We start from the raw sequence: 22862 nt of genomic DNA, 5'->3' as shown, positions 1-22862 counted from the left end.
GGAATCTTAGAGAATATAAGACGAAAACCTACTTCTTTTTCCAAATATCGCGCCCTCATGGCGATTTGATTCTCTTTTTGTCGTCTGGCATCTCGTGAACGTTTGGCAGCAATGTTGTTCTTTCGTCGACGGGCCCAGTATTTGTCATCCTTAAGTTCATCTGGAACAAATTGTTTGCGTGATTTTTTTATCATGGGTTGCGGTTTGAGCTCTTCATCGGAAAATGCTCTAGTGCGCGGATCGAAATCCCGCCCCGATGATGCAAAGGAAAATGCTGGAATATCAAATACTAAATGTTAACAATGTTTCACAAACTGTCCATTTAAAACTAAAATAATTTTCAACTTAATGCAAAAAAAAAAGAAGATATCGTAAAAGAAAAACAACTGAACAAATCATGAGAAAGGAAAAAGTATAAGAATTATTACACATTAAAAAAATGGCAAAAAAACAACCCAAAAAAGAGAAATAAATGAATTGGAAAAATAAAATTTTGTTAGCAAAATTGATTTTTTAAACATTTCTGTGTTGAAAATCAAAAAAGAAAAGCTTAAAAATTCAATAATTAGGCGAGTTTAAATTTTCAAAAATGTTGCTGCAACATGTTGCTAAACACAAAGCAAATTTAATAAGTTTACAAAAATTTCATTAAAAAAATTCTCTCTAAAACTATAATAAATGGACAGTATTTGTAGCAATTATGGGAGATATTCTCATTTCAATACCAATATCTCCGCTCTTATTTTTGCAAAGACAACAACTGTATTATTAACAAAATATTTAAATTTAAACACATCTAAACAAATGTTGCTGGCTGTTGCTAGCAGCATTTGTTTTGTTTAAATGTTGCAGCAACATGTTTAATATTTTATTTAAGATATATATTAAATGATATGGACACAAATCTTTGTATGTTGTATATCCAAATAAAATTTATTAAAAAAACAGTTCTTTCTTTTCATTCAATTAAATATTTTTTATGTTTCTCGTCTTTTTCTTTAACATTTAGCATTTGATTAATTCAGTATGATTCTTGTCAACAAAATTTTTATAATGATTGTTAGAACTTAAGAACACAAATATGTATAAAATGTTTAATAATAGAATAGAATAGTTAGATAAATAGTTATATTAAAAAAACAAAACAAACAAAACTAATATAAATTTATTTAAACTACAGATTTATTTTGGAAATTTACATTAAAAGAAACCAAAAAAAAATAAAATTTTCTAAATTATATAAAAAAAATAAATTAAAAAAAGAGTTTGTATTAATTGTGTCCATACCAATCATGTTTTTTTATAGATAATGTAATTAAATTACTATAATAAGGGTTAATTTTTCTAATTTAATTCAAATAAATTTAAGTTAAAAAACAACAGAATTTAAAAAAAGAATAAACAATATGTTAGATTTAATAAAAACTTTAAACATAGAGAAATACACATAGAGTGGAAACTAGAAACAAAACTCAATCTAAAAAATTACTCAAAATAATCACACATATGAGTTTTGTTATTATTTCCACATAGTTTGTTTGCAACTGAGTTAGGTGAGTGTATTTCTATATGACTTTTTCTTGTTAAACAAATGTTGTTTCTTTTTTTGCTTAAATGTTGTTAATTCTTTTTTATTTATTTTTTTATTTGTTGTCTTTTCTACTCACTTGATTCAGCTGGTGATGGTGGATTCAAGGTATCCGGACTAATACAATCTGAAGGTGATGGTGATCGTTCGCGTTTTGTTGTTATATGTCCAAGTCCCAGTGACAGACCAGCTGCATGACTCAGGGAATCTGAACGATGACCCAAACTACTTGAATGACCCAAATGGGTACCCGGCAAGCCATCAGGTATATTATTTTCCGATAAAAATTCATCTAAATCGGCATACTGTGCGGAAGAAAAACAAAATATGAAATTAGTTTCAATTCTAATGATATGTTGCCACAAATATGTCTATAGTCATTTATTGTAAGAAATAAATGAATCTAAGTGTAAATCAAAGCATGCTGCTGGTTGTGTAAATTCAATGTGGATTTTATAAAATTCTTGGATATTTATTTTTGTAAAATTCTTTCAAATATTCAAATATTCATTATTTCACTACATGTTTTTAATAATATGGTTTAAATTTTATTGATTTATAAGTCTAATTAAAACAAAATTCTTCACATTTTTTCGAGGACGTCTCACATTTTCGCATATAACTTTTTTTCTACTGAATCGGTTTTACTGATTTTCAAAACCAAAGTACTTATGACAATGATAAACACTTCTGGGCAAATCTCATTAATTTCTGTTGTTTATTTTTGACGTGAGCGTGATTTACACAAACATAAAGACGAAGGCAACTAAATCGATTTAGAATTTCATAAGCATCAATGAATATTTCTCATGAACAGAAGAGATGTTTCACATATTCCTCCTCATCATGACAACTTCTGTACAAATCATTAAAATGTAGATACACTCACATATCACAGCTAAAAGAACCCGCAGCCAATCTCGAGAAAACCACATCATATGTCCCGTCATCTCATTAAAAAAACACAGCATTAGTGACATGGACCGCCGAGTTCAGATCCAACTATTTGGATCTGCTGGATCTTTCCGCAGTTGTTGGATCCACCATATTCTAAATTTATAAGTAATCTTGTGATTTGAAAACAGGACGTAAATGTTGAAAACCTCGAGCGTATAAAAACAATTGTTCAACTTAAACATCCTTTGTTTGGCTCTCACTGTAAACAAGAATATATTTTTTGAAGCAGAAAAAAATCAAGGTTCAACCCTGATGGAAGGACCAAGGAGACAGGGTCCAGTTATCACTGACATTAGCTGAGATATACATATGAATCTGCCGTGCTAAAGACTCAGATATAATGACAGTTTCCTGGAGTTGGCTTTTTTCTAAGTTTGCAAGAGGGTATGTGATGAACAAAACTCTTCTCGATAATTAGAATCTATTGAATTCGAAACTGTGTTATGGAAGTTTCAAAATTTGTATAAAATAATCTTTAGAGATCAAATTCCAAGTATAGATTTGCTATAATGTTGAAGATTTTGTTATCTTTTTCAGTACAAATATAAATAAAATATAGATATAGTCCATCTATGAGATTTACAATAGATGGTGTATCTTCTGATTGCGGTTTTTATTTTTAATAATTTGTATGTCATTTGAAGGGTACATATCTGTCATTTATCCTCACTTAGTTATTGAACATTTTGTCGAAAATGTCTAATTTTGTACCAACAAAGCGTCATATGCGGGAAGTTTAGCATTACTTCTTTAATTTGAAAGTGCACCTGAAGCACACCAATGCTTATGGTGAATGTGTTCCATCGGTTTCAAATTGCGAAAGATGGATTGTACAGTTCAGAAGTGGTGATTTTGACACTAAAGCCAACATAATTTTGGAGTGAGTATTCCATGAAGATTGTTGTCAAACTCAGCAAGAGCTTGCAAAATAATTGGAAAATACCCAAGCAGAAATTTCAAAAGCAGCAGGATTCATCAAAAATCAGGAAAATTGGGTACCATACGAATTAAAACCGAGAGACCTTGGAAAACGATTTTGCATGTTCGAAATAATACTTGAACGCTATTAAAGAAAATCAGTTTTGCTCCGAATCATTACTTGCAATGAAAAAAATGGATCCATTACGATAACCCGAAGCATAAGTCATCGTACGCACAGAAAAAATTATATTTCAATTCAAACATTTATCCTATATTGAACTGGTTTCAATTATTTCATAATTAAATCAAGTATTCATTTGCTCAAAAACAAAATTTTTTGATATTTTCTATTGAATTTTGAGTTTTGAATTTGATTATTTTGACGATTGAATAAACAATTTTCGTTATTGGTTGAATTTCAAATACAAAAATTTAAATATTTGAAATTCAACCAATAACGAAAATTGTTTATTCAATTGTCAAAATAATCAAATTCAAATCTCAAAATTCAATAGAAAATATCAAGAAATTTTGTTTTTGAGCAAATGAATACTTGATTTAATTATGAAATAATTGAAACCAGTTCAATATGTGACAAATATTTGAATTGAAACGGTTTAAGAAATAGTTTTTTTCTGTGCGTGAAGCCCTGACAACCAACCGAATCGACACCATAGCCAAATATCCTCAGATCTAAGGTAATGCTCTGTATTTGGTGGCAGCAAAGGGTCATATCTAACCAGACCATCACAGGGAACCTGTATCCAACGCAACTGATTCGTATGAAGCGAGCATAGACCGAAGAACGCCCAGAAAACGAGGCAAGACCGTAATATTCCATATTATAACTCTTGGCCACATGTATTTTGAAAGAAGTGGTTGAGAAGTTTTGCCTCATCCCATTTATATTCCAGATTGTGCCCTGTCCGACTATTTGTTTCGATTGAAGCAGAACGCTCTCTCTGGGATACGCTGCACTTCAGAACTGAGCATCCGAAATTGTCTTGATTCGTTTTTGACCTCTAAAGATGAGCTGTTCTTTTGGCTCGGAATCCATATGTTGTCACAAAGATGGGAAAAGGTCATAGCTAACAATGGCCAATACCTTGAATAAATTTCTATTGTACAAATGTTTCAAAATAAATGCTAAAAATTGGAAAAAATCCCGCAATTTAAAACTTCGTTATAACACAAATATTATGTTTCTCTTATAAAAGATTAATTTAACATTAATATTGTTTTATTTAGATACAAATGACTAAAATTATTTTATTTCCTTAACACATACAGCCTAACCACAAAAGCCTTAAAGTCGATTTTAAGTCCCATAAAGTTGACTATTATTTTAAATTTCGTACCATTAAATAAATTTCAAATATTATTTAATTTGTCGTTTTATTTTGTTTTTCTTTAATTCTGTGAAATTTTTTTTTTTATTTACAACTAGCTGACCCGACAGACGTTGTCCTGTCCATGTCATTAGCGATTTTAGATATTTTGAGTTTTTATATAAAAAATCTTATTGGCCAAGTTTTTAGCGAATTTAGATATTTTGAGTTTTTATATAAAAAATCGATCTGTGATCACTCATATTTCTGAACAAAAATCGATTTTTTATATAAAAACTCAAAATATCTAAATTCGCTAAAAACTTGGCCAATTTGGCGAATTTAGATATTTTGAGTTTTTATATAAAAAATAGAATTTTGGTCAGAAATTTGAGTGATCACAGGTCGAGCTCTTTTTCTTGATTAAACGCTTTTTGGCCAAGTTATTATCGATTTAAGCTATTGTGATTTTTATATTAGTAATCGAATTTTGGTTTTTATTTATGTAAAAACTTTTGCGGACTATGTATTGCGAACATTAAAAACAAAAATAGTTAAATCGGTCCAGGCGTCCTGCGATTTTAAATATATCGAAAAAAAATTGGTGTGGTAAATTTTTCTTTCATTAAAAACTTAAATTGGATTACTATGATCATTTAAACAAAAAATTAGCCAAATCGTAGCCGTTTTCCAATTTTAGATAAATCGAAAAAAGTGGGCGTAAAAGTAGGCGTGGTACATTTTTCATTCCGTAAAAACCTAAGTTGGGCTATGACCAACATTTTTAAAAAAAAATTTGTCTAAAGCGGTCCGGCCGCTCTCTACTGATGTAATTACCAACGAACGACATTTGATTTTTATTTATATAGATTATTAAAAAATGTTTTCATTTATTTGAAAAAGTTTTGAAAGCTTTTTAAAAATAATTCTTATGGTACGAAAAAAACAAAAGTTCTATTTTAAAACAAAGTAGACTTTTATACAAAAATTTCTTTTATGGTTAGGCTGATAATTTTGAAATCCAAGTATTTTATATTATAAACTAATAGAATTAGTAATTGAAAGCATTAAAACTTAAATCAAAGAAACAAAAATTATGACAGCTCAATGGTTTTGCCACTACAAAAAGCACCGAAATTAAAAAAAGAGTTTCAACAATGAGAGAAGTTTTAGTAAAATTTGTGTAAAATAAATTTCCAACAATTTTAATAAAATATTGATACACTGAGAAAAAATATTATGATTTTCCAATGAAACACACGCACACAGACATACTTTGTATTGTTTACACTGAAAAACATTTTGTTTTGTTTTTTAATTGGATTTTGAGAGAGAGGGAGGGAGTGTGGGTGGGTGGGTGTATTGGGTGTTTGTTTGTAGACTATTAAAATGACATTTTGTGTTTAAATTGTTAACAATAATTTGTTGTTTGGTTTATGTAGTTTTTTTTTATTTTGACGCAGCCACTACATAGCGAGATGATGTGATACTAACTTGTGTTACCTTAAGGTCAGCATCATACGGCAGGGTTTTTTCCCATAGATTGGGACCCAAAAAGGCCGTTTGAGCCTCAACATTCCAGAGATCACCTTCTTCTTTGTATTTGTCATCAGGACAAATTACTTCTTTGCTATTCGATGTGGATTTACCTGGAAATTGAAAAAAGGGGAAAAAATAAATATTAGTATTTTAATGAAACATTTGAATTTATTTATTTATTTATCTGCTGCAGTATATTGTTTGTGTTAAAAATAGCTTTATTTATTTAATAGTTTATTGTTTGTTAAAAAATACTTATTATTTTTGTTATTGTTTCTTGTTTAGTTTTATTTAAACAGCGACAATTCCTTAAGTTTATTTTTTTATTTTGCCAGAATTTACACACTTTAAGTTATTGACACGTGTTTAGTAAGGCTATTAACAGTTTGTAAGAAAATTAAGGGACATGTCATACATTTTATTTATAGTTATTAAATATAATTCAAGTTCAAGTAATTTTTTTTTTCAAATTTTATTTTGGTAATTAAATTGAATTTTCTGCTAAATCTGTAACTAGCCCTATTATTTTCTTATCATTATTATTTATGTCTTTATACAAATCATTCCTTTAGCAATTTTATGCGACTATTGTAAAATGCAGTTAGTTATTTTTTTATTTAATTTAATTATTCCCAAGTGCAGGCGCCTTGATAACATATTTGGCGTTGCACTTGATTAAATATTTTTTTGTAAAAACTAATTTAATTATTTTAATAAACAAACAAATAAATACTGAAAAACAGACAATTTATTTGCAAAGCATGTGACAAGCGCAAAATAAACTACAAATAATGTTGAATTACTTAAACAAGCAGGCAACGAACTTTAAAATTAATTTCATAGAAGGGAATTTCCTTAAAACTTAAAAAAATATATAATTCTTAACTACTCAAAATGACCTTCAGGCAGCCCAAAGAGGTCATGCAAACGGATCTGCTGTATATGTGAGCTGATCAAGGGAAGCGACTATCTGTGAATCCAAATACAAAGGCATACTTCTTAGATATCATGTTCTGGCACTGTGCATTATTTAATCAAATGGGAAATCAATTAGAAAATAATTCACTGACATTTTAATAATTGGAAATATTGTCTAGCAACCGAATTAATTACATAGTTGCCAATCGAAGAATTCTATTGTAGTTGCCGAATTTTACAGTTGTGGCCACAAAATTTTAGAAAGGTTAACAAAATTTCGAATGCTTCAACCGAAATTCTTCTTTATCAACTGATTTTCAGTTGCTTGATTTTTTGTTAAATCCATCATTCTATTGGCAACAAATCCTCCATAAAGGAACGGTTATTCACAGAAAGGGATTTTTAAAACAAGTTTTCTTCACAAAATAAACATTCTTTATTAAAATCAAATATTTTTTACAAACAATTTCTTATATCTTTCAAATGCTTTTTTCACTTTCACTTTCTCATTTCTTATATCTTTCAAATGCTTTTGTTAGATTTTCTAAATTATTGGATTTAATGAATAAATCGCTTATTCGAACTAATTCGTACTCTTTCTAAGCGAACGAATTCTGATATGGTTCCATTAACTCCATTTCTTTGCGAACGATGAATGGAACGTCAAGTCTAACGGAAACGTAAATTTGTCATCAAATACCAGTATAGAACGACTGAATCTGGCGATGAACACATTTTGAAAGCAGACAATTTTTTATTCTTAAAAATAACAAATTTTCGGTATTAGTTCCTTCGTAATTTCATTAAATGTTTAAAAGTTTGAGTAATTTTTTGTCTTTGTCGACTCTCTTTGCCGACTGACGCCAATTTCAAGTCGCCGACGTGAAATATGGTCGGCCAGATTTCTGGAAGGAGTCCAATTTCAATCGACTTCAAGTAACTAATTTTCGTTCGAGGTCCAGAAACCAGTCATTAATTTCCAAAAAATAAACCATTTTTCAAAATTATGAAAATTTTTATTTCATATTTATTTCCGATATTTTGCTACTACATTGTGTATATAAATCTGACCTTATATAAATAAATATAAACACGAAGGCAACATCGAATAAAATAGATTAAAAGATGTAAAATCGATTCCTCCAAAAAAGCTTTCTTTAAAAAATAAACCTTGAGCTTTTTTGGTAAATGTGTAACTTTATGCATGATTATGCATGATAAGTTGTTATTAAATTTTAGTGAATTAAGTCACATTTGAGAGGCCTTTAAAACGCGTAACTAATATTTTAAGTCCAAAAATAAAAATTACACTGTGTTCATAATTGAGGCTATCAGCACAAAAGTGGTATAATACCAACCTATTTACTTAGGGGTAACTTACACCTCTTTTGCTCTATGCTCTTTGCAAAAACGATTTTTTTTAGCTACATCTGCTTTTGAATACCAAAATGTGGCTTACTCCACTTTATATTGATAGTTGGTAATGTAAGGTAAGTATGTAACACCAGAACAGCAACAAATAAAAATTGTGGCTTACACCACTTTTGCACTGATGGCCTCAATTGTAAGAGTTAAAATATTATAAATATCATTTTGCTCCCAGATGGTCGGCATAAAGAGAACATGAGCGATTTCGTTCGCCCCATGCTGGCTATGAGTGCCGATCTACATAAGTTTAAAAATTTCACATTCTAAACTAAATTCTCAAATCTTGTAAAAACACCAAAAAATTACAATATTATTCTGAAACTTAACAAAAATTAATAATTCCTGAATTATTGCAAAAAAAAAAACTGTAAAAACACACTGTGTATGCATACATAAATAGTATGTATTTAATATGCCATTATAAATAATTTAAATACTTTCCAAACAATACAAAGTTGTTAAATTAGACTAGACATAATTGCTAAAATTTATAATGTTTAAAAAAACTATGGAAAATTGTAATACATACTAAAAATTGGGTTAAAAAGTTTTCCTAGTTTAATAAAACAGTAACAGTAAAACAAATAGATAAGTGTAAAAAAAAACAATAGCAAAAAACGCTATAAAAACAATTGACTATAAAAAAAGATGTTTTTGCAAAAAAAAAAATGTAAAAAAATTAAATAAATCGCAACACGCAAAGTCTGAGTTATAAATAATAATAAAACTGTAAAACAATAACAATTCACAAACATATATTTTTATAGTACATACTAAGTAAAAATAGTTTTTAAACAGAGATGGAAACTTAGGGAAATGTGTACAATATTTGGTGATATTAAATTTATCATATAAATTTTGAAATTTATGAGAATGACAATTGTAGCAACAATTTAATATAAAAAAAGAATTAGCAATTTTCACTTTGTTATAATTTTGGAGTTAAAGAGATTTTAAGAGATTAATTTTGAAAACAGCTTTGTAAATTCTTTGTTTCTCACTATAATATTTTAACAATATTTTACTAGTTTTTCATAACTAAATTGTGCTTGGAAGTGTAAATAATAATCCATATTTACAAACATGTTTATAAATATGGCTTACAATCCGACACTCCTCCATATTTTTTTACCCTCCTCTCTTACGCCTCTTGTAATGAAATACATAATCAATTCATTTAAAAATCCAAAACTTACACATGCAAAGTCATAGAAAAGTCACACACAAAAAAAAGGTACAAAAGTCATGAAATTTTTGCACATTATTTCCGTGTTTTACAAAAAAAACAAAATCAGACATACAACAAACAAACTAGCAACAACAACAATGCAATAAACCTAAGAAAACCAGTTATTTGTTGTGCATACAAAGTGTAGTTGTTGTTGTTGTTGCTTATCAAAAGGAAGGTAAAGAAAGCATTACACTCAGGCACATGCAAAACCCCACCATTGTAAATGTAAATATGTAAACAAACAAACATTCAAACAAACAAACCAAATAAAATCTCTCATACGCTCTCATGCATACGAGCATTTACGAATAAATTTTCGGTTGATTTTTGTTGTTGGTTTATTTGAGTGTGTAAAAATAACATAATATCTCATGTATTTTACAAAAACAAACTGAAAAAACCCGCAACTACAACAATAAACACTTTAAGAAAACTAAAAGTTAAGTCATCGTCTAAAGATATTTTTTAAAGAAAAAAAGAAGAATAAACACAAGAAAAAAAAGAAACTTGTATATAAAAGCGAAAGTGAAATTTTATGTTTTTTTTTTGTTCATTGTAAGTCTGGTTATTTGTTTGGCCATCTCTTTTGACTTGTATTGTATTGCTGCATAGTTCTTTTTAACTGATTCATGCTGTCTGCCAGCAGCAGAGGGCAAAAGGAAAATTTTTCGTTAATTTTTATGTTAAAAAAAACAAGAAGAAGAAGCAGAAGAAACAAATAGTTAAAATAACAAAAGCAACATTTACATTTTGTGTCGGCATTGGCTACTTCTTATCTTCCCATCACTTGAATGTATGACCAATTGAATGGACTGGTAAAAAAAACTAATGCTTAACTTGCAGAAAAAGGAAATAGCTAAGGAAACCTGTTTATTAAATACCCTACAGTTGATTTGTTACAGTTTACAAAATGATAATTACTATGCATTAGCATAAAAATCTGAAAGGAATTGAGCTGGGAGAAATTTGTAACAATTATTCAATTTTTAACAATTAATAAAGTGTTTCGCCTATGTCCATATTCCCAATAAAACAGACTTGTTACTAGTTCTGCATTAGTTACATTCCCTTTAGGAGAAGAGCTGCTTGGCGATGTCAATTGGGCGTCTCGTAGCAAATAGTTTGTGAATAAGAAATAAATAATGCATAATGCGACATTCAAAGATAGAGCCAGAACCCATCACAGTGACTTGGAAGTTTCGGTTGAAACCAAGTTACTCAATATATGACTAATATGTGGAATTTTGAGTTATAATTAAATATTGAGGTTTTACGAATTTAGAAAATCAATAGAACTTCTTACAAATATGATCATTTGTATATAATTTCGAAAAGTATAAGAATATCTTTTTATAAATAGAAAAATGTTAAAATTTGTATCTAAGTTTTGCAATTTTGAAGCTAAATAATTTCAAAACTAAAAGCCATATTTATTCTAAATAAAATCAGCTATCATTGATGTATATCGATTGTAAAAATCCATAGTATGGAACTTTTTTTTGGGGTATAGAAAAATATGAAAATCTCAACCAATTTTACAACATGCTTAAAATCTAACAACTCATTTTCTAACAACTTTGTTAAATTTGAAAGTGGGAGGGATAAATTGCAGGTCACGGTTATATATTTAAAGTTATTTTATTATAAAAATCCACCTCCTTTTAAAGAACTTATTCCTTTGCAACTCTGTTAACCACCAAAACATTTAACCAGTTTTTCTTTAAAAACCAAATAGCTATGTATGTGTGTGTGTCTGTGTTTAGATCTGTTGTTTTCTCATACCATGCTAATGATGATGATGACGACGACGACGATGATAACCTAACCTGAGCTCAGTCATGCAGCCAGTCAAGTCAGACTTAACAACGACAACAACAATAACAACCACAACAAAAATAGTAAATAAGAAAAATGACTTAAGTCATGGCAGCAGCTTTCATGTAATTTTAGTATCTCGCTGAGATCTTTTTGAAAGTTTCCGCTTTCTTATTCACTCTCACTTTCAAACTAAACTGTTGTTGTGATTTTGTCTTCCTCTTTTTGTAATATTTATTGTTGTTTTTTTTGTGTGTTTTTTGCACTTCTTTGTTTTGAAGTTTTCTTAAGACTTGTTGAAGAGTTTGTTTGTTTTTGGTTTTTGCAGGGATAAATTATGTGAATTTTTAGGTCTGTACAATAGGTGCATTTGTTTTTAAGATTAGTTGAGTTTTTGGGGTAAAAAATTTTGGATATATAGATATGATTTTGTAGCTTAAATTTTATATAACCCTAGACGTAAGGGATCCCATACAAAACAGATTCAGTGATTGGTTCCTCGGTGGTAGGGACCGGTTCTAGTTGTAAAACTTTATATGAAAGAGACCTACTTTTGGCCTAGAAATTGGTAAATTAATACCTTTCTCATTCTGTTACGAGTCACTGAACTAATCCAAATGAAGTATTTTTGCTTTTCCTATTGTCAAAATTGGATTGAAATTAATTGATATTTTTTTTAGCAAATTTGTTCAAAATTAATTGATTAATTTTTAAAGGCCTTATTCATAGAGAAACAACATAGAGCGGAAACTAGAAAAAAAAACTCAAACAAAAAATTATTCAAAATAATCAGATATACGTGTTATGTTGTTTTTATATAGTTTTTTCTACTAATACATTCTCATCACTTTTAGGTTTCTGACAACTGAGTTAGGTCTTTGACAGGAGAGTTTCCGCTCTATGTTGATTCTCTATGGCCTTATTCATAATCAATTTTTAAATCAATTACAGGTTTATAAAACAAATTTTGTATGGAAATTCTGTTTTATAAACCTTTTATAAAGTCACTTAACTTTTTATCTTGAGTTTTTCAAAAAGTACTTTTTGTAAAATATATCCTAAGATTCTCTAATATAGCTTAAATTGTGACCTTATTTGTCTTTTTGCTAAACAGGTTAATAAAAGTGCATGTTTATTAGACTGAAAAAGTACTTTTTTTTAGCATAGATTCTTTACCATGACATAATTTGTGAATTTATGTACCGAATGTATTAAAAGTACTTTTTTAAAAAAGTATTTTTTTATATAAATAGTGCTTAAGATGTTTAATACGACTTTAATAATGACTTTATATAGATTTTTTATATAAGGAACTTATAAAAGTACTTTTTGTGAAATTTTAAAGTACTTTTTGTAAAATTTCTCTGGTATAATGTAGTTGCTTAAAAGTATGAAAACAATAAGACTAACATGATCTAAATTGTGATTTTATGTGACCGACTACTAAAAGTACTTTTTCAAAAAAGTACTTTTTGTAAATTTTTCGCATAGAATCTTTAATACGGCTTAAAATCTGATCTTATATAGGTTTTTTCAAAAACAGAATGATAAAACTACTTTTTCAAAAAAGTACTTTGTGCAAAATTAGTTTCTAATTTTCTCTAAAACAACTTAAATTGTGGCCTTGTTATTTGTTTTACTAAAACAGCCAATAAAAGTACTTATTTAAAAAGTACTTTATAATAATTCTTACTTATTTTGCCAAAAAAATTGTGATTATGGAACTTTTGTCAAAAAAGTACTTTTTGTATATTTTGTGTTTAGATTCTTTAATACGAATTGAGAATTTATATAGACATTTTACCTAACGGACTATTAAGAGTACCTTTTCAAAAAAGTACTTTTTATAAAATGTGTGCTTAAATTGTCTAATACAGCTTAAAATATGGCCTAATTTATCATGTTACTGAACAAGCTAATAAAAGTACTTTTTTACAAAGTATGCATTGTGTGAAAATCATTAGACTATCAAGGTACTTTTTTCAGCTTTCATAAATTGTAACTTTATATAAAGGACTATTGAAATTAATTTCTATAAAAAGAACTTTTTGCATAATTTGGATTCTTTAATACGACATTAATTGAGAATTTATATAGACATTTTCCATAACGGACTAATAAAAGGACTTTTTATCAAGAAATACAGCTTAAATTGTGGTCTAATTTATCATTTTACTAAACAAGCTAATAAAAGTACTTTTTTTAATTTGCTAAAATAAGAAATTATTATTTTAGTCGCTACATTGTGTGAAAATCTTACTTTTTTTCAGCTTACATAAATTGTAACTTTATATAACGGACTATTGAAAGTACTTTTTTGTACAATTTGGGTTAGGATTCTTTAATACGACTTAAATTGTGACTTTATGTGGATAGATTTTTTCATTAGCAATCTAATAAAAGTTAACAAAAGTACTTTTTATAAAATTTATGCTTAGATTCTCTAAAACAACTTAAATTGTGTCATTAATTATATTCATTTACTAAACTGTGTAATAAAAGTACTTTTCTACATTGCGTATGATAAAAAACGAAATACACTAGAAAATCACTATCCTCAGCTTAGATTCTCCAACATGTCATAATTTGGGACTTTCATATATAGCTTTTTTTGATAATGGATTAATAGAAGTACTATTTTCGAATAATTTACAAAAAGTGCATAAAAATGGCTCAATTGTACCATCATTGCTGATCCTATCCTATGGTCCTACAGCCTTAAAATGTATCGAAAATGAATTAGTCCTAATTTTGTGGCAGTTATTGAAAACGTGATTTTGTTTTTCAGGGAAATCGAGGTCTTCCAAGAGTTGTAAAACTGTAAATATAGGGTATAAAATGATTCACAAACTCTTGCTAAAAAGCAGCTATGTATTTACTTTTACCACTGCTTCATACCACAATAATACTCGTACTAAGTCTGTAACTAGTATTCGTATCTATGTATGAGTTTAGCATAAGTGTGTGTGTATCTATGATTTAAAAAAATGCTTTCTTCTTTAGTTACAAACTATTGCGAAATTTAGCTTTTTTTTATATCCATATGACATAAATTTATGTTGTTGCTTGTTTTTGCTGTTTGTCTTTGTTGCTACCACCATTAACATTTCTTTGGCTAAAATTTCTTTTTACGTTTATGTTTTCTTTTGCGTTAAAAAACGTTTGTGCAGAATTGACTGACTGTGTTGCTGCCTTTAACCAACAATTGAGTAATAATCAGTATTTTTCAGTGGAACGTGTTTGAGGTGAAGTAACACTTTTGTTGTGTTGTGTTGTTGCTTAGAAATGAGGACTTGTTTTGTCTACTACGGTTGTTTTTTTTTTATTTTAGGCAAATGTTACGATTTTTATTGACGTCTTCTGTTTTTGGCATTTTAACACTTTTTTATTATGGTTTTTTTGTTTATTATTATTTCTTTTATTTAAATTTTCTTGTTCTAACATAAAAATGTACGAGTACTTGTATTTCCATGAATAAACATTAAACAACACGTTTTGTTGTATTCAATAGATATGAGCGGTATTTTGGAATATGACTCTTGTTTTGGATTTTGTGTTAACAAAGGTACTTTCCAGAAAGATTTGTTTGAATTTGAGTATTTCTCTACGATTTTAAAACGTATTTTGTATTATTTATTACATTTGCTAAATATAACTTTAATAAATGTTTCTCGTTTTTCTTTTGTTGGTGGACACCTAATGTCTAAAAATTTACAAAAAGAGATTTCCCAACCTCAGGTTTCACTAGCAATTCAATTATATAAATCATATACATTGGAATGATTCCTTTCAAAGTGATTTACATAAGAAATGTCTCTCTAATTTCAGTATAATTGCGTCCCGGCCTTTAGATTCTTTAATACAACATAGAGTTGCCTATTCATGTTTCTAAGAAAGTTAGTAATAAAATTACTTTTTCAAGAAAGTACTTTTTTTGAAATTTGTAATATTTTTCATAAATATCGTACTTGGATTCTTTAATATGGCTTAAATTGTAAACTTATTTTGTTTTTACTAAACGGACTTATGAAAGTACTTTTATAAAAAAGTACTTTTTTTTAATTTGTGCTTAGAATCTTTAATACGTTTTACTTTTTGAATTTATATAGTTTTTTCTGAAACTGATTAAAAAAACTAGTTTTTTAAAAACGTACTTTTTTCATATTTTAAGCTCAGTTCAGGAAAAGTACTTTTTTTGAAAAAAAATACTTTATTATAATTCATTCTTATTTTATTAAAACACAAACAATAATGTACTCGCTTAATCATATGAAAATAATAATATTAAAAAGGTACTTATTTGACGCAAATTGTGACTTTATATAGCTTTTTTTACATAATGACCTAATAAAAGTACTTTTTTAAAAAAGCACTTTGTAAAATTAGTTTTTAGATTCTTTAATATAACATGAATTGTGGCTTTATATATTTACAAAAGAATATTATGAATATTTTAAGTTTAGTGTCTCTAATATCACCTAATTTGAGGCCTTTTTAATTGTTTTTAGTAAAAAGTTCATGAAAAGTACTTTTTTTAAAAAAAGTACTTTATTTTTATTCCTACTTATTTTGCGAAAGCTAACATAAAAGTACTCGCTTAATCGTTTAAAAACAATTATATCAAAATGGTACTTTTGTGAAGTAAATTGTGACTTTTTATAGCTTTTTTTATATAATGGCGTAAAAAAGTACTTTTTTAAGAAAAAATGAAGTACTAATTTTTTGATACTTGTGTACATTTGAAATAGTTTTTTTTTGTCCAAAAATTAACATTTTTGCAATTTGAACTTTTAAATTAAAAGTACTATTTTGTAAAGGTACTTTTAAGCAAAGCCCCTAATTAGAAATATAATTTATTTGAGGACTTATTTGGAGGTCTTGGATTAAAAAGTAGTTTAAAGAAAAACAAACAATTATTTACTTTGTTAGGTACTTTTTCACAAATAACTGAGAATAGTTATAATTTGAAAAGTTTTATTATTTTGCGTATGACTTAATAATACGGGAATTACAATAGATGGCGTATCTTTTGAAAGGTACATATCTGTTATTTATTCTTACTTAGTTATTGACATTATAGTGTAAACAACAAAGTTATTTTTTGCTTTGAAAATGTTGAATTGTGTACCAACAAAGCGTCATATTCGGGAAGTGTTGCTTTCTTCTTTAATTTCGAAAAAGTGCCGCTGAATCACACCGATTGCTCACCAAAGCTTTAGGTGAATGTGTTCATGGTTTTCGCCGTACCAGAGATGGTTTGTTCGGTTCAAAAGACAAAGATCGCCCAGGCCAGTCAAAAAAGTTTGGAGGCATTACTCAATGAAGATTGTTGTAAAACTTAGCAAGAACTTGCAAAATGATTGGGAACTACTTAAGCAGCATTTCAAAACGTTTGCAGCAGTATTCATCCAAAAGCAGGGAAATTGGGTAACATACGAATTGAAGCTGAGAGATCTTGAAAGATGATTTTGCAATGTATCATTACTTGCGATGAAAAATAGATTCATTACGATAACTCGAAGCGTAAGAGATCGTATGAGAAGTCCGGCCAACCAGCCGAATCGACACCACTGCCAAACATCCATGGCGCTTAGATAATTATCTGTATTTGGTGGCAGCAAAAGGGTCTATTATGAGCTGCTGAGATCTGATCAGACAGAATCATAGAGAATCTGTACCGAACGCAGCTGATTCGTATTTGCCGAAAAACACCCAGACCGTAATGTTCCATCATGACAACGCTCGGACACATGTTGCAATACCTGTTAAAAACTATTTAGAGAGAAGTGTTTGGGAACTCTCACCCACTTTATAATCCAGACCTTGCTCTGTCCTGCTACTATTTATTTTGATCAATGCAGAACATTCTCTCTGAGACACACTTCACTTCAGAATAGAGTATCCGAAATTGGACTGATTCGTTCTTATCCTCAAAAGGTGAGCAGTTCTTTTGGCTCGGAATCCATATGTTGGCAGAAAGATGGGATAAAAATCATGGCTAACAATGGCCAAAGTACAAATGTTTCAAAATAAAAGCTAAAAACTTAAAAAAATCTCGCATTTTTAAGTCATTCAACCAATATATTGGCTGGTATTCCAAAAATAACTAAATTTAAATTATTAATAATAAAAAAACTTTAACAGCTTCTGAATTGCTTTCTAGGGCTCAATTTGGAAGTTTCCCCAATTTTGATTAATGATGATGGCAAGCCTGAGGGCTATATATGTACTTAAAAACTACAAATTTTAATTAATTTATCCAAAAACTATTAATTTAAACAACAACAACACATATAAACTTATTTTTTATATTTTTGTAAAAAACAGCATAGCAAATCATTAAACAAACAAAAGAAATATGTAAAGAAAATAATTTTAAAAAAACACAAAGAAACAATAAAGTAATAGAAACTCAAGCACAAGAAGAATTTGAAGTAAGAAAAAAAAGATAAATTTACCGTTTGTTTTGCAAATGAACCCCAAAAATGGAGATTTCCTGCCTGGAAAACAAAAAAAGAATTTGAAAAAAAGAAGATAAGTAACGAAAAACAAAATCAAATATAATGATGAAATTAAAAATTGGTGATTTTGAATTTTTTTTGGCGAAAAAACGAACAAACAGAAAAAAAATAACGGGAGAAAAAAAACAGAAACAGAGAAAATATTAAAAGTAACGGAAAAGAAACGTTAATGAGCAAAAGCAGTGTAAAGAAAATATGAAGTAGAAAAAAAAGAAGCAGTAATTTTTTTTGTTTTATTTAGATGAAACATTAAGCATGACAAGGGATTTTTTGTTGAGACTTAATAAAATAAAGGTTAAAAAGCAAAAGCACACAAATAAACACATATAAATTAATATGCAAAAGTTTTTTTTTTAGGTTTAAAACACAGATACAGATACATTTAAATGAAACAGCTATAGTTTTACAGATACACAGCAACAAAATGAATTAAGTATTTTAAGCAAATAATGCTCAAAATACCCCAAAAATAAAATTGGTTAAAAGATACACGCACATTTTACTACCACATTTGTAAAATGTCTGTAGTAAATTTATCAAAAAAAAAACCTTGTTATACTTTTACTTTTAATAACACTTTCACTCAGAAATTTAAGAAAAAACTTATGAATTCTTTTTTACTTTATTTGGTTTTTTTAATAAAAAATCTCTTAAGATAAAGATGCTGAAATGTGTTGTAAAAAAGATCAACAAATTGAAATAGTCTTATAAAGGGATCTGCCATAAACTTAAGAAAAAATTACTTTTTATTATTGTTTTTACATTCTACTTAGCAAGACAAGAAAAAAGTAATGGTAATAAAGGTGTATTAACGCTGTATCATTATACAGTAGAGCATAAATGTGTTTGAGACAATTTTCGAATATATTTTTTATATATTACACTAAATGGCGTATCTTGTGAACGCAATTTTTGTTTTTAATAATTTATATGTTATTTTGAAGGATATCTGTCATTTATTCTTACTTATTTAGTGAACATTATAGTGGAAACAAAAAAGTTTTTTTTTTTTTTTGTTTCGAAATTGTCGAATTTTGCGCCAACAAAGCATCATATGCGGGAAGTTTCGCTTATTTCATTAATTTTTAAAAAAAAAAAACGCTGAAGCACATCGCAATGGGTTTCAATGTGCGAGATATGGTTTGTGCCGTTTGTAAACCAAGAATTGAAGGCATTACTCCATGAATATTGTTGTAAAACTCAACAGCAGCTTGAAAAATCATTGGGAGCTACTCAACCAGCATTTGCAAGCAGCAGGATTCATCCCAAAAACAGGGAAATTGGAAGCTGAGAGACCCTGAAAGACGATTTTGCTTTCAGGGTCTCTCTGTATTTGGTGGGAGCAAAATGGTCCTATCTGTTATACAAGGCAACAAAATCAAAAAAAATTTTAAAGATTTTTTAAACCACTACACAATTTTGCTGTATTGTGGTTCTAGTAGTACAAATATGGTCCAAAATTTAAAATTCTATGAAGAGGTATTTTTAATTTTTTTAAAAAAAAGTCTGTTAGACTTTTCTTCATCACATAATTAATGATAACTCATAAAATCTTAGTCCGATGTTATTAAAATAAACTTAGAAAAATTGAGATTTACATAACCTACATATCGACTCTGTAGCTTCGGAGTTATAATAACAAATTGAAGCAAAAAAGATATTTTTTCTTGAAAATATATAATTTTTTTGTTTTAAAAAATTATGAAAAATTGAAAACGGCAAATATTTTTTAGATTTATTAACCTATCGCAAAGCCACATATGTTAAAAATAAAATGAGATATCGATCATAAAAATCGAATGATTCTTTTCGAATTTATTTACAATTAAGTGAATTCGCTCATTTTCACAAAATTTTTGTTTTTAGTTTGAAATTCATTTGAATTTTGAAAATATTTTCCCCATGCAATGTATAAATTTTCATTTATATATTACGTTTCTATCGGCTCAGTAGTTTCGGAGTTATAATAACAAATTGAAGCAAAAAATATGTTTTTTACGTTAAATAGCAATTTTTTTTGTTTTCAAAAAATCATGAAAAATCGAAAACGGCAGAAATTGTTTGGATTTATTAAATCATCGCAAAGCCAAATGTAATAGGAACAAAATGATATATTGGTCATAAAAATCGATGGATTGTTTTCGAATTTATTCACAATTAAGTGAATTCGTTCATTTTCACAAAATTTTAGTTTTTTGTTTGATATACATAAAATGAGTAGTTAATGTTCTTCTTTCGATTGATTGATTTTTGAAAACAGTTTCCCCATGCTATGTATAAATTGTCATTTATATATTGCGTTTCAATCGGCTCAGTAGTTTCGGAGTTATAATAACAAATTGAATCAAAAAATATATTTTTTACGTGAAAACAGCTAATTTTTTTGTTTTAAACAAATTAGGAAAAATTGAAAACGACAATAATTGTTCAAATTTATTACTTATCGCAAAGCCACATATAATAGGAACAAAATAATATATCGTTCATAAAAATCGATGGATTATTTTCGTATTTATTCAAAATTAAGTGAATTCGCTCATGTTCACAAAATTTTATTTTTTTGTTTGACATACATAAAATTCAGCAGTTATTGTTCTTCTTTCGATTGATTGAATTTTGAAAACAATTTCCCCATGCCATGTACAAATTTTCATATATATATTGCGTTTCAATGGAATCAGGAGTTTCGGAGTTATAATAACAAATTTAAGCAAAAAATATAGTTTTTACGTGAAAATACCAAATTTTTTTGTTTTAAAGAAATCATGAAAAATCGAAAACGGCAGAAAGTGTTCAGATTTATTAATTCACCGCAAAGTCAGAGGTAATAGGAACAAAATGAAATATCGATCATAAAAATCGAATGATTCTTTTCGAATTTATTTACAATTAAGTGAATTCGCTCATTTTCATAAAATTTTAGTTTTTATTTGATATACTTAAAATTAAGTAGTATATTCTTATGATTCGAATGATTCTTTCGACATTAAATGCATGTAGTACTCGGTGTCCAATGTTATTGATATGGCTTTTGCAATGATGGTAAAAAACAGTTCCGTTTTTTCCCGGGAATATATTGGCCTCACACATAACAAAATAAATCCGGATGGTTTTTACAATAATGTTCTGTCTTTCATGTCCATTTTTATTAATACTTGTAAGCTGAATGACTCTAATCTTTATGTAGCGATAAAATTATGTTTCCGTTATCTCAAACACATATTGAATGAAATAAAACGACAGTGTATTCATATCAAAAGTGCAACTGGAACTGTTCCCTGGAGCTTATTGTGAATTAATTTTAATGCCAGTAATGAACATTTGTCTTCCTTTTTAACCTCCACTGTATCTTAACTTTATTGAAATGACACACCAAATTTATTTTTAGCATTCAAAGAATCCCATAAGAGTCTGACGCAGGCAGCAAAAGAAAATACAAATAAAAACCATAAAAGAATTCAATAAAAATACCATTTAAAGAAAGTAAAGCCTACGAAAGAAATACATACAAACTGAAACAGACTTGTTAAAATTGGGTCAACTACTTTGAAACAAAAAAAAAAAATAAAAATAAAAATCTCATACAAAACCCACAAGAAATAAATATCAAGATGAAACAGAAACTCAAAAGAAGTTTCAGATTCAGAAGAATCTTAATAATTTATGGTGTTTTATAATTTTTACTTTGGCAGCGATTTTTTTTTTTTGGTAGCTGGCAACAACTGGTTGAATTATAATTGTAGCTATAAAAGAGCTTTTGTTTTTTTTTTTTGTGTTAATAATTAAATATAATTTACATAATTTTGTTAAAGCCCTGCTTTTGTTTTACCGGTTTTATGGTTGTTTTGTTTTCATTTCATTTCAAAACTGGTATTAGTTTTCACTTTCATTGACTAGAACCGTAAATCATTATTTCTTTTTGGCTGGAAATGTTTTTTTTTAACGATTATGAATGATCATTAACCATTATAATCGTGATAATGATTGTGAGGACTACCTTAACATTTAAATATAATTTTTAAAGTATTGTTTCATGTCTTTTGGCCTGTAATTATTGTTATTTTTCCCCCTTTAATGTTTAATTTCAAATCATCATTAACATTTTCATGTATTTGTTTAGATTTTGTTTTCGGTCATTTGTTTAAATCATTGTTTCTTTACAGTTTTCAGCTATATTTTTTGCGTTAGTATAGTTTTTTGGTTATTTGATTTTAACTGAACCATGGCAAAAAAAATATGTATAAAATTGAGTGAAATAAAGAAGAATGCGGAATTAAACTTTCACTTATTTGGTATGTATATTAATTTCAGTTTCAAATATATACTACTACTACTACTACTGTTTTGCTAATTAATTTATAATTTATTTTGTGTTTTTGACGTCATTCAATTTTAAATAATTAAGGTTGTAATTTAGCATATTTTTATAATTTGTATGCTTAGTTTAATTCGTTCTGAACGAAATTTTGATACTATTTACCATAAAACTAAAATTTTGTGAAAATGAGCGAATTCACCTAATTGTAAATAAATTCGAAAAAAATCCATCGATTTTTATGATCGATAGCTCATTTTATTCCTATTACATGTGCATCTATGATAAAGCCATAAATCTG

The 22862-nt window shown here is 27.9% G+C and overlaps 1 protein-coding gene across 9 annotated transcripts in view; it reads right to left on the bottom strand.

Moving 5' to 3' along the window:
- Pdp1 (PAR-domain protein 1) overlaps nt 1-22862 on the bottom strand; it is a 77560-nt gene that overhangs the window by 5477 nt on the left and 49221 nt on the right. For 2 of the 9 annotated variants that reach the window (XM_065506402.1, XM_065506401.1), the window contains exons 3-6: nt 18184-18225; nt 6289-6443; nt 1668-1893; nt 33-289 (exon numbers count right to left, since the gene is read on the bottom strand). In XM_065506402.1, coding sequence (XP_065362474.1) covers nt 33-289; nt 1668-1893; nt 6289-6443; nt 18184-18225 — 680 coding nt within the window. The remainder of the gene's footprint in view (nt 1-32; nt 290-1667; nt 1894-6288; nt 6444-18183; nt 18226-22862) is intronic. The other 7 variants (XM_065506405.1, XM_065506408.1, XM_065506403.1 and 4 more) reach the window with 6 other exon arrangements.

This window comes from Calliphora vicina, chromosome 3 (assembly GCF_958450345.1).
Source record: "Calliphora vicina chromosome 3, idCalVici1.1, whole genome shotgun sequence".
Taxonomy (NCBI): Eukaryota; Metazoa; Arthropoda; class Insecta; order Diptera; family Calliphoridae; genus Calliphora; species Calliphora vicina.
This window is presented reverse-complemented; position numbering and strand designations above follow the sequence as displayed.